General features: G+C 39.5%; 2 protein-coding genes across 2 annotated transcripts; one reads left to right on the top strand and one right to left on the bottom strand.

Annotated features, from left to right (window-relative positions):
- Window positions 1-1,244: 1,244 nt before the first annotated feature.
- LOC148191041 (uncharacterized) lies at window positions 1,245-3,749 on the bottom strand. The gene is made up of 2 exons (XM_088101264.1): window positions 1,358-3,749; window positions 1,245-1,256 (listed from the first exon to the last, which is right to left on the bottom strand). Exons 1-2 carry the CDS (start codon window positions 3,179-3,181, stop codon window positions 1,245-1,247), a joined length of 1,836 nt encoding a protein of 611 aa, XP_087957390.1. The 5' UTR covers window positions 3,182-3,749.
- A 2,500-nt stretch (window positions 3,750-6,249) lies between these two features.
- Window positions 6,250-12,784, top strand: LOC148191040 (uncharacterized). Its single transcript, XM_088101262.1, has 3 exons — window positions 6,250-6,839; window positions 6,996-7,116; window positions 12,635-12,784. Exons 1-3 carry the CDS (start codon window positions 6,250-6,252, stop codon window positions 12,782-12,784), a joined length of 861 nt encoding a protein of 286 aa, XP_087957388.1.
- The last annotated feature ends 3,994 nt before the right edge of the window (window positions 12,785-16,778 follow it).

The following is a 16,778-nucleotide window of genomic DNA, read 5'->3' as shown; positions in this document are numbered from 1 at the left end:
CTTACTCTACTTCCTCCACTTCCTCCACTTCCTCCACTTCCTCCACTTCGTCAACTTGGTCCACTTCCTCACTTCCTCCACTTCCTCCAACTCCTCCACTTCCTCCACTTTGTCCACTTCCTCTCCTTCCTCCACTTCCTCCACTTCGTCAACTCCCTCCACTTCCTCCACTTCCTCCACTTCCTCCACTGCACATAAGGCACATGACGGAGACAAAACTGGAAAAGATGAATAAAGCTGGATTTGAACTCAAACAAACAAAGTGCACCGATTAAAATGATGACGAACACTAAGGAAAAGCAAATGCATGATTACAGCACTCACAGACACGAATTAAACCAAAACAGAATAAAAAAAAAAATTCTAAAACAGTGACAGAGTTTGACAGCACATGACAGAAACGAAAATTGAACAAAAGAGAGGCTTATCTCTTGAAGACAAGCGTGGACGTGCTGGCTCTTGATACCAAATGATGGAAGCAGCTCCATGACGTGTAGAAGGATGCTTCAAGACGCAGAGAATGGCAACGGATGGAAGATGACAGAGGATGTCCGAATGCACTCAAGGTGTTTGTGAAATTGTCTGGTGGTGTTTGGATGAGTGTTTTGGTAGATTTCTAACTCAGTAGGCTTTCCAAAGGGGAAAGAAGCTAGAGGAGGTGCTAGATAACAAAGCACAGAGGTGAACTTGAGAGTAATAGCTGGAAATTGGCAGCATTTCTTTACTTCAATTCAAGTTATTCTTACAATGGATTGAGGTTCCCTTTTATAGATGAAGAGAGGCCTTCAAACGTGCCTAGCAAGCTACTGTAAATGTAAGAGAGACGTGCTGGAGAAGCTATACGGACTAAGCTGCATGTTCTATGTGCACAACATTGAAAACGTGCTCAAAAGAGATGAAACTACATGGTTGCTTTGTGTTTCATATATAACATGTGCTTCAAACTTGGCCATTGGTGAGTGGCAGCGGCTGCAAGCTTCTTTGGCTGCTTGGTTATGGTTCCAAGCCTTATTATTGTCCTACAAAACAATGTAGATATGTTTAGTAAAGTAAACATTCTAAGACTTAGAAAGAAAAGAACTTTTGTTTATTCAACTTCCCTTTCTTAGTTCTTAAGTTGATACTTCTTAGGATGGGAAGTCCCTAAAGGGGTTGCCATCATTCTCTCCCTCTTTAAAAACGATTTGTCCTCAAATCGGGAAGAAAGAAAGAAGCACAACTTTGGTTTTTATTTTCCACCTGGATCAAAAATATATCTACAAAAAATAGCAACAATTAGTATGAGGAAAAGGATGTATGCAAAGATAAAAAGATAAAATGAAGGCCTTTTGACAAAAATTTTATTAGAAGTATTGGCCTTTAATATTTTTTTGAATTCACTTTGTTTTGAACATTCCGCATGATAAAATGAAGAAATAAAGTGATGTTTTTGAGAAGAAGATTCAAGGTATTTACCTTTTAATGAAGAAGTTAACAACATGCATACCTTTGTCTCCTTCTTCTTTTCTTGAGAAGGTTGCTTGGCCAACCTATTTTCTTGTTTTCTTTCTTTTTCAACTTTTTCTTTGATTATTATCTCATCCTCTTTCACTTGTTCAGGTGTAAGAGGAATCAATGTGATTTTATTGCCTTTATGGAAGAAAGTTATTTTGTTGGTATAGCCATCATGAGTGGAATTATGATCAAATTGCCATGGCCTACCAAGTAATACATGCCCAACATCCATTGGAACAACATCACATAAAACATTTTCTTCATAGTTGCCAATGGATATTGGTATGGTTACCTGTGTGTTCACTACTATTTCTTCATCCTTTGTTATCCACTGAAGCTTATAAGGCTTGGGATGAGAAATAGTAGGTAAGGCCAATTTGTGTACCACTCTAGAACTACAACAATTGCAAGAGGAACCACTATCCACAATCAATGAACAAGTGTTTTCAAAGATTTTGCATCTTGTTCTGAATAGGTTTTCCCTTTGTGATTGTTCTAGTTCATGGGATTGACTTCCAAGAAGTCGTCTTACCAATAATAACTCACCTTCACAAGGTAAGGCTTCTTCCTCAGATATAGAAGTATCTGAGTCACTAGAAGAATCTTCATTTTGACTTTGATGGTCTAAGAGATAAGTAGACCGTTTGTGAGGACACTCAGAAGAATAATGTCCTCTCTCTCCACACTTAAAGCATTTGGTCTCTCTACCCCTTGTTTCTTTTGAAGATTCTTTGTGAAAGGTATTTCTTTCTCGCTCTCTCTCTTTTTCTTTACCTCTCACTTTCTCTTTTTCTTTTTCTTTTTCTTGAGGCTTTTCATACCTCTTTGGACTACCCTCCCTCTTAGGATCTGTCCTATAGTCAGAGGTGGTAGGGTAGTTCCTTTTAGTGGAAGCTTTTCTTCTAATTTGTTCTTCCACTCTCACACATAGCTGCACAAAATCATTGAGATCTAAATAAGGTAAAAGTTCTACCTTATCTCTGATCTCATAGTTAAGACCGCTTTGGAACCTAGCTATGGTGAATTTCTCTTCCTCTTTAATCCCAGCTCTTAACATGAGTAATTCTAATTTCTGCCGATATTCCTCAACACTCATGTTTCTTTGTTGAAGTCTATGGAGCTTGTCCATGACTTCTCTAGCATAATATGCTGGTACATGCCTTCTGTGTAAGGCTGCTTTTAACTCATTCCAGTATTGGATGGTATAGTCGCCACTCATCTTTTGATCTCTTATGATTGATGTCCACCAATAAAGGGCTGCACCTTGAAAAGTCAAGGTAGCTAAGGTCACTCGCCTCCTATCATCTATGTGGTAGCACTCAAAAGTCTGTTCAACCTTCATCTCCCACTCAAAGTATTCTTCTACATTGTCGCGTCCAAAGAAGGGTGGAAGGTCGAGTTTAGGTTCCACATGATGGTCTCTATGGTTATGATTACGCCTAGGAGGGCGTTGATAGTGATCATAAGGGTGATGACTATGGTGATCACTATGTTGGGAATGATCATCATGATCATGGTTTTGCCTATGAGAGTGATCCCCTTGTGAATGCCCTCTTTGAATGAGAGTAAGATTGGCGACCATTTGCCTTAGTTCATGTAACTCAGCCTTGGTTCTATTGAGCTCTTCTCTCAACTCTATGTTGTCCTGATCATGATTGGTGTTACCTTGAACACTAGAGTGACTCATGCTTGTGAAGTAGAGAAAGTGTTTTCACAAAATTTGAAAGCCTTGCACAAGTATGAATCAAAACTGTTGGAAAAGAGGATTTTCTTGTTTTTGGTGAATGACTTCTATAGAGATTCTAAAAGTGAAGAAACCGAATAGCTCCCAGGAAGGAGAGGTGAGTCACAATGGACAAGCTTAGAAACCTTGTCCTTCCTTAGCCAGAGTGTCTCCTGACGTTTCTTACCAAAGTTTCTAGATAGAAGTCTTTCAAAACCTTTTAGGAATGCAACGATGTTATGCCCCTAATAAACCAAACGAAGGTTTGTCTATATGGTAGCACACTTAGCTATCACGGAGACGTAGAACACAAATATTCAACAAGCAAAAGAAAGGAAGTATGAAATGAATGGAAAAAGAAAAAACGGCCCTAAGTGAAAGTGCAAATGACACTGGGAGCCACTTGACACACTTCCACACTAAGATGCGCAACTAGACTATTACAATGTTTAATGGAGTACTTGGAATTGCTTGATAAGCATTTTCCCAAGTAACTCAAGGTTCAAAAGCAAAGAAGAATTAACTACAAAGGTTCCGTGATAGAATGTCACTTATACAATGAAGTGTAAGACAATGTAAACAAAGCCAAGTGTGGCAGCAACAACTAAATAAAGGAGCTGAAATGTAATTTTAAAGTGGTGTTTTTCTGCTGCAAAGAAGTGCTGGACAGCCAATGGAAATTGCTCTTGAAATCCACTTGAAGCAATGTTAGCAAGACCTCCACTCCTTAAGATGCTACCCCTTTGATAAGGCCTAGCTGGATGTTAAAACTCCACCAAAATATGATGTTGCAGCAGACAAAAGTGATGAGTCAATATTTTCTCAATTTCACTTAGCTTATTGTACCGAATTTAATCAGGGAATTGTGCTTAAATGTCCAGTATTTTTCTGTTTTTGCTAATTGTGCTTAATTTGACCAAAAATTCTTATTCTAATTAATTTGAATTATTTGAGCTAATTATTTGCATTATTAATTGTAGGAAAATTGTTGGATAATTTTGGGACATTTGGAGATTAAATGAGAAATGGAAATTGGTACCAAAGAAGGAGGACACTATGGTAATTTTACTCTTTGAGAGGGGTACTTCATTATTGAAAAAAAGTGCATCCAGCAAATTGAAGTACATAAGTGGTCAAGAGTTGGTTTGGTTTGGACGGTGATTCAAAGAAGAGAGGCACATCTTATTTTTAATGAATGGTTGAGTTGTGTGCTTTATTCATTAAAAAGAAATGGTCACGGCCTGGTCGAAAAAGTAGGCAGCGTCCATTATGCATCCAGCAAAGCACATGTGGAAATTAAAGCTGTAGCAGCCACCTACGAAAGAGAGAGTTGGGACATGTGTTGGATGCGCCACCTGCAGCGTAAATGAAGTAAAGGCCCAATGCGGAAGTGTCCAGCAGAAGCAACCTGAGGAGATGTCACGCTTCTAGTAGCTTGGCAAGGTCCACGGTCCAGCAAGCTCCACGGCCCAGCAGCAGAAGAAGGTGTGACAAGCAGAAATCAACACGTGGTACAGCTGAAAAAAAAAAAGGCACCGAGAGAGGGAGGAGGTGCAGGAAGAAGCGCTCACGGTCCAGGGTTTATATTAGAGAGGAGCTGGAAGGAAAAAGGAGGGCTGGACGTGGGGAGAGCCAGCCGCCACCTTCATTGGAGTTTTTCTTTGAGCATTTTTCAATTTGTAGAAATGGGTAGCATGCTGTTACGGGATTTTGGATGAAAAAGCTTTACTTTAATTTGGCTGATTTACTCATTGCCCTTCTCATTTTGGTTCATGCACTTTTTATTGAAGCTTTTAAGTTTATGATTGTATTGTCCAACGTTGCACACTGATTCTTGGAGTTTGTTTTGGCTGGAGAAGACAACACTGTCACGTTCAAAGGCTTTCTTTTTCTTTTAGAAACCAAATAGAGATACTTTGTTTTTTTTTTTTCTACAAAAGCATTAGCATTTAGTGGGACCCTTTCTTGCATTGATTTTGTCTTTTCATTAGTGGTTTTAGAAAAGCAGAAGAGGTGGTTCGGTGGAGTATGGAAGGGAAGCAGCGCATTCAATTGGAGAACGTAGCTTCCGTGTTGGTGTGCACGGGTTTTATTCCTGCAGCTGCCACCTCCGTTTACTTCTTCAAGCATTTAATTTTATGTGTTCTTCACGCATTTAGCTTTTCTCTTTCCGCCTCCATTTTCTCGGTTTGCATTTAAATTTTTAGCTAAAAGTTACATCTTCAATTAGTTCATACACTTTTGCTTTGAATTTATATTCCAGCCATGTGCATTTCTGCTTTAGCTTACAGCGTTTCATTTAATAGCATTGGATGCATTTTTTTCCTTTTTCAGCTGAAATGAATTTGGTTTTCCATGTTTCGGTGATGGAGTGGTAGATTCATTAGATTTAGGTGTATTTAATTTGGTCAAGTGTAGCTTCTTTTATTCCAGCCACAACATGCATTTTCTCTTTATTCATTGTGTTCAAGTTGTACAAGGAATTGGTAATTTAATTTTTCTTGCTGCATTATGCTTCTACGCGTTGCCTTTAATTAATGGAAGATGCATTTCTGATTTAGCAATTTCAATTGAAGTGAGTCATGCAAGTTTTGTTTAATTTAGTTGAAATGTTAGCTTAATGACCAAATGTCTTAATTCTGTGTTTACATCTGCGTTTATGTTCGTGTTTTAATTTATTTTAATCGCATTCAACAAAACTTTTACAAAACCCCCCCACTACGTGTTGATCTGAGACTGAACCCAAATTGGTCCTTGAGAGACGACCTAGGAGTCACTTCCTAGTCTATACTGCATTCTTTTATGCACAACTTTTGTTGGGAGGTGCGACCCTCTCATCAAAATGGCGCCGCTGCCGGGGACCAATGGTTCGGTCTTGGGTTTTTGTTGTGTTAGTGTGTGTTGTGTTTTGTCTTGTGTTGTGATGTGATGTGATGTGATGTGATGTGATGTTCTGTTTTGTGTGTGCGTGTTGCATGTATAAATGTATTGTGTTTTATTTGTTTCGTAATTTTTAGTATTTTTCTTTTCCCATGTCTACCTATTCTGGTTATGTGAATAATGCTTATTCTGCCGATACTTATGATTCTCCTTCTACATGGTACTCTGACTATTCTGTTGATTTCTATAAAGAGAACAATATTGCGCATCCTCTGGTGAGGGGCGTACATGATGATGTTGCCCAATCTTTATCAGATTTTGAAAGCAAGTTGGAAGGCAAGATTGACTCTCTTGCGAAGTTGGTGACACAGTTCACTACCAACCAGAGATCTGCATCTCCATCTGCATCTGTTGCACGACTATGTGATATTTGTCCTTCCAATGACCACTACACAGATGCATGTCCTTCTTTGCAGTACCCTGCTGCCTTTGATGCACCTCAGGCTTATGCTACGAACATTTACAACAACAGGCAACAAAAGCAGCAGCAACAACAGCAGATGCAAATTTATGATGCTCCTGTTCAAATAGCTCCTCAGCCTTCTACTTCTAAACCTACATTGAAGGAGTTGTTGGAGCAGATGACCATGCAGAACCTTCAATTTCGGCAAGAGAACATGCAGTTCCAGCAAGAAATAGGAGCTGCCATTCAGAGTATGACTGATCAAATAGGGCAGATGGCCACTCAACTCACTGAGGAACAGTCTCAAGATTCAGAGTTACCATTTCAGACTGTTCAGATTCCAGATGATGATGATAGTGGCATCAACATAGAAGATGGGGAGAAGAGTCATGAACTTACTATGGTGCCATCTACTTTCCCATCGCCCTATGTCCACACTCTTGCACCTGAGGAGACTGTTGAAGATCTTAAGGACCAGGCAGGTATAAGCAGTAATTCTGAACCAGGTAGACCACCTTCGTCTTCCCACACTCTACCAATCTTCAAGGAAGAGGAGGTAAGCATACCTCAATTTGATTATGTTGATGATTATGTTGTTGAGAGGTATGCTGATGATTGTATTGTTGTTGAGTCTGATTTTAATTTTCCCTCTATGCATGATGAGAACCAATTTTTGATGTCGCATCCGAATGTTTATTCTCCATGCATTGGACATGAATCTGAGTCTGTCGTTGATATTGCTTGTGATTTTGAAATTGATTCATGTTCTGAGGATGTATCTGAGGTTCAGTCTATTACACTTGGATTGGGTGTTATACCCCTGCATGTAATTTCTGTAGAGCCACATTGCACTAACCCTATTGTAGGAGGTACACAAGAATGTGACCAACATGCACCCACAGTGGAAAACAAAGGTGCTAACACTCACAAAAGCTTCAACATCAGTAGGCACCTGCTGAACCCGCTCATCAACAGTCTTTGCTTCCTAGATCCAGCTGTGGATGATATCTCCCTGCTAGATCAAATCTGGAGGATGAAGCAGTTTGTCCTCAAAACCTTCTTGCTGGATACTATGGTGAAAAACATCTCCCTACAAGTCCAAAATTGGCAACTGCCACCATGATCAGGGGAGTTTTCTTTCTCTCTTCTCCCCCTTTCCCTACTTTTATTGCACTTGTCCATGATCTGTTGACTGTTATGATTTCTGATCTTATGCTTATGACACATTGAGGACACTGTGTAGTTTAAGTGTGGTCTATTGGGGGAGATTTTTATTTTTCTTCGTAAGTTTTTGTTTTCTTGGTTAAATTTTTTCTGTTTTAGGTTGTTTTTGTCGTGTCTTGTATACAGTTTTACATGTTTCTCTGGATTTCTGGACTTTGTTTGGGTTGTAGACTTATCATTTCCTTCACTTGATTGATACTTATTTGTTTGAAATCCTTGCTTTTCTCTGCTTGGAAGATGATTATGATTTTTGAGAGTTGAATTGATTGTGACAGAATTACCCTGTGTGAGATTTGAGCCACTTTATGTTCTTTCTTGTGTGTGATATGTCTCCTGATTGCTTGCACATATGCCTTGGCTTGACTCTTGTTGATGATTCTTGATTGATATGCATGTTTGGAAGTGATAAAGGCAGCTTTTTTTTTCTCGAGCCTCTCTAGCCAAATAAGCTTACCTTGTTCTAATCCTTTGATAACCCCCTTGAGCCTATACTTTTCCCCTGTTCTTTGTTTTGAAGCTCATTAATCACCCTTAAGTGAAAAAACATGATAACCTTAACCTTAGGGAATTTTGGAGCTTTGGAAGTGTTTTGGGAACAAGTGTGGTCTCCTTGGGTTTCTGATGAATTGGCTGGTTGGTTCCTCTTCTTGTTTTATGTTCAGAAATATGATTTATATCTTGTCTCTTACAGTTGTGTGCTAAAGAGAGAAAACAAAAGAGACAGGATGAGAAAAAAAAAGAGGTGAAAAAAAAAAAATGAGAAAAATAAAAAAATTGTGAATAATGGAGTCAAGAAGAGGATTGAATTAGAGGTTTTTGGTGTGATTTGACTGTGTTTACACTTGTTCCCCATTGCTCCTCTATTTCTTTAGGTTTGTAGCTTCTCATCCATAATTATCCTCCCTTGTCCTTGGCCCCATTACATCCATAAATGACCTTTTGATTTGAACATGCATATGTTTCTGAGTGTTGATTTTAGAGGCTTGCCAAATCTGTTTGTGTTTGCTTTCTTGAGTGCATTGAGTTGAAATTCTTTACCCTAGACACTTGAGAGAAACACTGATAGTGCATCTGTGAGGTTTTGTTATTTTTGATTCACCTCTTGAGTTGATTGATCATTTTGCCATGTCTTGAATTGCTTGGATGATTTCATGAGTATCTGCTTTCTCTGATTGATTCTGTGTTGCATATTGTCTACTTCTTTTTCTTTGTCCAGATTTCTTGAGAACTGTGTAATTTCGTTTCTGTCCTTTTTAGTCTTTGTTTTCTGTGTGTTGAGTTTGTGTTGTACACCTGATGTCCTCTGAACTATTCCTTGAGTTGCGTCTTGATTTTGCCCAGGAGTGCAAAAGACTAAGTGTGGTCTATTTTGATGAGTCAATATTTTCTCAATTTCACTTAGCTTATTGTACCGAATTTAATCAGGGAATTGTGCTTAAATGTCCAGTATTTTTCTGTTTTTGCTAATTGTGCTTAATTTGACCAAAAATTCTTATTCTAATTAATTTGAATTATTTGAGCTAATTATTTGCATTATTAATTGTAGGAAAATTGTTGGATAATTTTGGGACATTTGGAGATTAAATGAGAAATGGAAATTGGTACCAAAGAAGGAGGACACTATGGTAATTTTACTCTTTGAGAGGGGTACTTCATTATTGAAAAAAAGTGCATCCAGCAAATTGAAGTACATAAGTGGTCAAGAGTTGGTTTGGTTTGGACGGTGATTCAAAGAAGAGAGGCACATCTTATTTTTAATGAATGGTTGAGTTGTGTGCTTTATTCATTAAAAAGAAATGGTCACGGCCTGGTCGAAAAAGTAGGCAGCGTCCATTATGCATCCAGCAAAGCACATGTGGAAATTAAAGCTGTAGCAGCCACCTACGAAAGAGAGAGTTGGGACATGTGTTGGATGCGCCACCTGCAGCGTAAATGAAGTAAAGGCCCAATGCGGAAGTGTCCAGCAGAAGCAACCTGAGGAGGGGTGTTGCTCCCTCCACCACCACACCTTTCTCCCTCCACCTCCCCAATTTTTTTTAATTCCAATTATATCCTCAAATTAAAATTTTTTATTTTTATTATTTTAATTTATTCCAAACCTAGTTCTCCTACTTTACTCCCTGCACTCAATCTTTCTATCTCTAAATTTCGTTTAACAATTTGTTTTCTGTTTTACTTTACAACTCCATTTGTCTTCTCTGTTTCACTTCTCCTCATACGATTCTTTCTTCTCTTCATTTTCCTTACATTATTAAAATACATTAAAAATATATTAAAAAATAATAAATCAAAACATTTAAATTAAATTATTAAAATATTTCCAAAATAAAGAATAAACTAATAAAATAAATCCTAAAATTAAAAACGTAACTCGGAGTCCGTTTAAGGAAAGAACTGATGTGAACATCCGTTTAAGGAAAGAACTGATGTCAACATCCGTTTAAGGAAAGAACGGATGTCAACATCCGTTTAAGGAAAAAAACGGATGTCAACATCCGTTTAAGGAAAAAACGGATGTCGACATCCGTTTTTTCCTTAAACGGATGTTGACATTCGTTTTTTTTCCTTAAACGGATGTTGACATCCGTTCTTTCCTTAAACGGATGTTGACATCCGTTGAAGGATGTCACCGTTTAAAAGTTACGTTTTTTATTTTAGGGTTTTATTTGAAGGTTTATTCGAAAACACGCCTTAAGGAAGCAACACACGCACTGCACCACGAGAGCGACACTGCATCACGAGAGCGACACTGCACCACGAGAGGGAGACTACTTGATAATTCTTTCCACTACCACCAACCTTTACAACTTGTAGTATCTCACCGCGACAAAAGAAAGAGATGAAGAAAAATAATGTTAAAATAAAAGAAAAATATTTTACTCATGTAGGAGGAACTAAAATAGGTTATTAGTGGAATAGGTTGTGAATGGGTAAAATTAAAAAAATTAACCCTAAAAATAAAATTTTATTTAAGGGCAAAATAGTAAAGGGGAGGTGGAGGAAGAAAGGTGTGGTGGTGGAGGGAGCAACACCCCCTGAGGAGATGTCACGCTTCTAGTAGCTTGGCAAGGTCCACGGTCCAGCAAGCTCCACGGCCCAGCAGCAGAAGAAGGTGTGACAAGCAGAAATCAACACGTGGTACAACTGAAAAAAAAAAAAGGCACCGAGAGAGGGAGGAGGTGCAGGAAGAAGCGCTCACGGTCCAGGGTTTATATTAGAGAGGAGCTGGAAGGAAAAAGGAGGGCTGGACGTGGGGAGAGCCAGCCGCCACCTTCATTGGAGTTTTTCTTTGAGCATTTTTCAATTTGTAGAAATGGGTAGCATGCTGTTACGGGATTTTGGATGAAAAAGCTTTACTTTAATTTGGCTGATTTACTCATTGCCCTTCTCATTTTGGTTCATGCACTTTTTATTGAAGCTTTTAAGTTTATGATTGTATTGTCCAACGTTGCACACTGATTCTTGGAGTTTGTTTTGGCTGGAGAAGACAACACTGTCACGTTCAAAGGCTTTCTTTTTCTTTTAGAAACCAAATAGAGATACTTTGTTTTTTTTTTTTTTCTACAAAAGCATTAGCATTTAGTGGGACCCTTTCTTGCATTGATTTTGTCTTTTCATTAGTGGTTTTAGAAAAGCAGAAGAGGTGGTTCGGTGGAGTATGGAAGGGAAGCAGCGCATTCAATTGGAGAACGTAGCTTCCGTGTTGGTGTGCACGGGTTTTATTCCTGCAGCTGCCACCTCCGTTTACTTCTTCAAGCATTTAATTTTATGTGTTCTTCACGCATTTAGCTTTTCTCTTTCCGCCTCCATTTTCTCGGTTTGCATTTAAATTTTTAGCTAAAAGTTACATCTTCAATTAGTTCATACACTTTTGCTTTGAATTTATATTCCAGCCATGTGCATTTCTGCTTTAGCTTACAGCGTTTCATTTAATAGCATTGGATGCATTTTTTTCCTTTTTCAGCTGAAATGAATTTGGTTTTCCATGTTTCGGTGATGGAGTGGTAGATTCATTAGATTTAGGTGTATTTAATTTGGTCAAGTGTAGCTTCTTTTATTCCAGCCACAACATGCATTTTCTCTTTATTCATTGTGTTCAAGTTGTACAAGGAATTGGTAATTTAATTTTTCTTGCTGCATTATGCTTCTACGCGTTGCCTTTAATTAATGGAAGATGCATTTCTGATTTAGCAATTTCAATTGAAGTGAGTCATGCAAGTTTTGTTTAATTTAGTTGAAATGTTAGCTTAATGACCAAATGTCTTAATTCTGTGTTTACATCTGCGTTTATGTTCGTGTTTTAATTTATTTTAATCGCATTCAACAAAACTTTTACAAAACCCCCCCACTACGTGTTGATCTGAGACTGAACCCAAATTGGTCCTTGAGAGACGACCTAGGAGTCACTTCCTAGTCTATACTGCATTCTTTTATGCACAACTTTTGTTGGGAGGTGCGACCCTCTCATCAAAAAGTCACAAAACCCGTGAGTGATAAAAAAAAATGCTGCAGCAAAGTTTAATGCAGAAATAACGTGACAGCAATATATGGAAGCAAATAAAAGTGATTTCTAAACACTTTGGGGCTGGAAGAAAGGCTAGCACACAAAAGGAACTTAAGATAGAGTCTAGAACAGATTAGAAAAGCAAGAAAAACTCAAAACAAAGAGCAAATTCAAGTGCAGTGAAAGTGTTTGATGAAAATGCCAAACTGTTTGACAAAATGCCACTAAGAACAGTAGATTTTGGTGTTTTCTGGTTTTGGATTCATGAACACTGGATTGCAGGGGTTATTTGCTTTTTTGATGCTTTGAATTCACTGGTATAATGATTCAAAAATGGTTGGAACAGAATCCCCTAGCTTTTGCCAATCCAAATTTCAAATGGAAACTTTTAAAGTATAGAAAACAACAAAGAAATGCATACTGCACCAAAAATGTGGCTGGAAAATTGGAACAGCAGTGTGCAAAACAAATGGCAGTGGATCAAAGGCTCCAATGATATGTCAAACAAGTTTATCTCATCAATTTTGATGTGTACAAACACTTAGACAACAAAGAATCACACTGCAGCAGCAAATCAGTAGTCCACTTCCAAACTTAAGCAATTTCAATGGTCTGAAAACTGATTTTGCACTTTTGGTGAAAACTGACCAAATGAACAGTAGGTACTAGTTTTAATTGACCAAATACACTTGCTGAACCATTGAAAATGCACAGGCAGTCACAAAATCTCAAAAACAGTGTATGAGTTGCCAAATTATGCAGAAAAAGTGACAAAACTGCACCAAAATTTAAAATGCAATAGAGTCAAAGCTGGATCGATCAACAATCATGCAAGAAAGGTCCTAAACAACTAGATCTAACTGTAGAGTATCAGCTAGAAGATTTAAAGTAACCTAAAACCACACAAAGACAGCAAGCACGGTGCAAAATCTGATAAAAAACTGTGACAGCATTGTTTAGTGAATTTTGAAACAACTCAACAACTCATTTTGCAAATATGTGATTGATTGGAGTTACTATCACTTGAAACATGCTTAAAATCATAAAAGAAACTTGTCTCAAGTTTTAGATACAACAAAACTGGCAGAAACAGTATGCACCAAATCAATGTAGAAATGAATTCTGATGCAGAATTTGAAACCAGATTTTATGAACTCAACCACACATTTTGCTTTTCTGAGTTGAATATGAGTTTGTACACTTGTAGCAATGCTTAACAACACCAAGGAAACTTGCACAAAGCTTTAGAAGCAAGAAATCTGGTCTGAAACAGATTAAAGTACAGATACCAGATTTGAAAAAAATTGTGCAGAATTTTGTGAAAATTGACGCAAATGTTGGATGCTTTAGCTCATATAATCCAGGCTAGACATTGTCTCTTTGCCTTTGTGGATTGATTCATTGCTAAACGTGCATCTAATACACAGTTTGAAAATGAAAATTGAAAGCTAGAACAGAATCAAACATTTGAAACAGAAACAACACTGCACATAAGGCACATGACGGAGACAAAACTGGAAAAGATGAATAAAGCTGGATTTGAACTCAAACAAACAAAGTGCACCGATTAAAATGATGACGAACACTAAGGAAAAGCAAATGCATGATTACAGCACTCACAGACACGAATTAAACCAAAACAGAATAAAAAAAAAAATTCTAAAACAGTGACAGAGTTTGACAGCACATGACAGAAACGAAAATTGAACAAAAGAGAGGCTTATCTCTTGAAGACAAGCGTGGACGTGCTGGCTCTTGATACCAAATGATGGAAGCAGCTCCATGACGTGTAGAAGGATGCTTCAAGACGCAGAGAATGGCAACGGATGGAAGATGACAGAGGATGTCCGAATGCACTCAAGGTGTTTGTGAAATTGTCTGGTGGTGTTTGGATGAGTGTTTTGGTAGATTTCTAACTCAGTAGGCTTTCCAAAGGGGAAAGAAGCTAGAGGAGGTGCTAGATAACAAAGCACAGAGGTGAACTTGAGAGTAATAGCTGGAAATTGGCAGCATTTCTTTACTTCAATTCAAGTTATTCTTACAATGGATTGAGGTTCCCTTTTATAGATGAAGAGAGGCCTTCAAACGTGCCTAGCAAGCTACTGTAAATGTAAGAGAGACGTGCTGGAGAAGCTATACGGACTAAGCTGCATGTTCTATGTGCACAACATTGAAAACGTGCTCAAAAGAGATGAAACTACATGGTTGCTTTGTGTTTCATATATAACATGTGCTTCAAACTTGGCCATTGGTGAGTGGCAGCGGCTGCAAGCTTCTTTGGCTGCTTGGTTATGGTTCCAAGCCTTATTATTGTCCTACAAAACAATGTAGATATATTTAGTAAAGTAAACATTCTAAGACTTAGAAAGAAAAGAACTTTTGTTTATTCAACTTCCCTTTCTTAGTTCTTAAGTTGATACTTCTTAGGATGGGAAGTCCCTAAAGGGGTTGCCATCACACGTCCTCCACTTACTCCACTTCTTCCATTTTGTGCACTTCGTCCACTTCGTCCACTTCTTCCACTTCGTCCATTTCGTCCATTTCGTCCAATCCGTCCCCTTCGTCCACTTCGTCAACTTCGTCCACTTCCTCCACTTCCTCCACTTCGCCCACCTCCTTCACTTGGTCAACTTCGTCCACTTCGTCCACTTCGTCTACTTGCTCCACTTCGTCCACTTCGTCCACTTCTTCCACTTCTACCACTTCCGCCACATCGTCCACTTCGTCCACTTCGTCGATTTCGTCAACTTCGTCAACTTTGTCCATTTCCTCCACTTCCTCCACTTACTCCACTTACTCCACTTCCTCCACTTCGTCAACTTCGTCCACTATGTCCACCTCCTCCACTTCGTCCATTTCCTCCACTTCGTCCACTTCCTCCACTTCGTCCACTTCGTCCACTTTGTCCACTTCGTCAACTTCGTCCAGTTCCTCCACTTCCTCCACTACCTCCACTTCTTCCACTTTGTCAACTTCATCAACTTCGTCAACTTCGTCCACTTTGTCCACTTCCTCCACTTCGTCAACGTCATCCACTTCCTCCACTTGGTCCATTTCCTCCACTTCATCCACTTCGTAAAGTTTGTCCACTTCGTCCACTTCTTCCATTTCCTCAACTTCCTCAACTTCGTCCACTTTGTCCACTTCCTCCACTTCGTCCATTTTGTCCATTTCCTCCACTTCGTCTACTTCCTCCACTTGGTTCACCTCCTCCACTTTGTCCACTTCCTCCACTTCCTCCACTTCTTCCACTTTGTCCACTTCGCCGACTTCGTCCCCTTCATCCACTTCGTCACGTTCGTCCACTTCCTCCTCTTCCTCCACTTCGACCACTTTCTCCACTTCCTCCACTTCGTCCACCTTCTCCACTTCCTCCACTTCAACAACTTCGTCCACCTCCTCCACTTCGTCCACTTCCTCCACTTCCTCCACTTCGTCAACTTCGTCCACTTCCTCCACTTCGTCAACTTTGTCCACTTCCTCACTTCCTCAACTTCCTCCACTTTGTCCACTTGCTCCACTTGCTCCACTTCCTCCACTTCGTCAACTTCGTCGACTTCGTCGACTTCGTCCTCTTCCTCCACTTCGTCCACTTCTTCGACTTTGTGCACTTCGTCCACTTCTTCCACTTCCTCAACTTCGTCAACTTCGTCCACTTCGTCCACTTCGTCCACTTCGTCCACTTCCTCAACTTCGTCCACCTCCTCAACTTCCTCCACTTACTCCATTTCTTCCACTTCCTGCAATTCATCGACTTCGTCCACTTTGTCCACTTCGTCAACTTCGTCAACTTCGTCAATTTCGTCCATTTCGTCAACTTCGTCCACTTCCTCCACTTACCTAAACTTCGTCCACTTCGTCAACTTCGTCCACTTCTTCACTTCGTCCAATTCCTCCAATTCGTCCACTTCCTCCACTTCGTCAACTTCGTCCACTTCCTCCACTTCGTCAACTTCCTCCACTTCCTCCACTTTGTCAACTTCGTCAATTTCGTCCATTTCGTCAACTTCGTCCATTTCCTCCACTTACCTAAACTTCGTCCACTTCCTCCACTTTCTCCACTTCCTCCACTTCCTCCACTTTGTCAACTTCGTCCACTTCCTTCACTTCCTCCACTTCCTCCACTTCGTCCAATTCATCAACTTTGTCCACTTCGTCCACTTCCTCCGCTTCCTTCACTTCGCCAACTTCGTCCACGTCGTCAACTTCGTGCACTTCCTCCACTTTGTCCACCTCCTCAACCTCCTCCACTTACTCCATTTCTTCCACTTCCTCCACTTCCTCCACTTTGTCCACTTCGTCAACTTCATCAATTTCGTCCATTTCGTCAACTTCCTGCACTTACCTAAACTTCGTCCACTTCGTCAACTTCGTCCACTTCCTCCACTTCCTCCACTTCGTCCACTTCGTCTAATTCGTCAACTTTGTCCACTTTCTCCACTTCCTCCACTTCGTCCACTTCCTTCACTTCGTCCACTTCCACCACTTCG

This window comes from Vigna umbellata, chromosome 11 (genome assembly GCF_029865625.1).
Source record: "Vigna umbellata cultivar VRB3 chromosome 11, Vumbellata_1.0, whole genome shotgun sequence".
NCBI classification, from domain to species: Eukaryota; Viridiplantae; Streptophyta; class Magnoliopsida; order Fabales; family Fabaceae; genus Vigna; species Vigna umbellata.
This window is presented reverse-complemented; position numbering and strand designations above follow the sequence as displayed.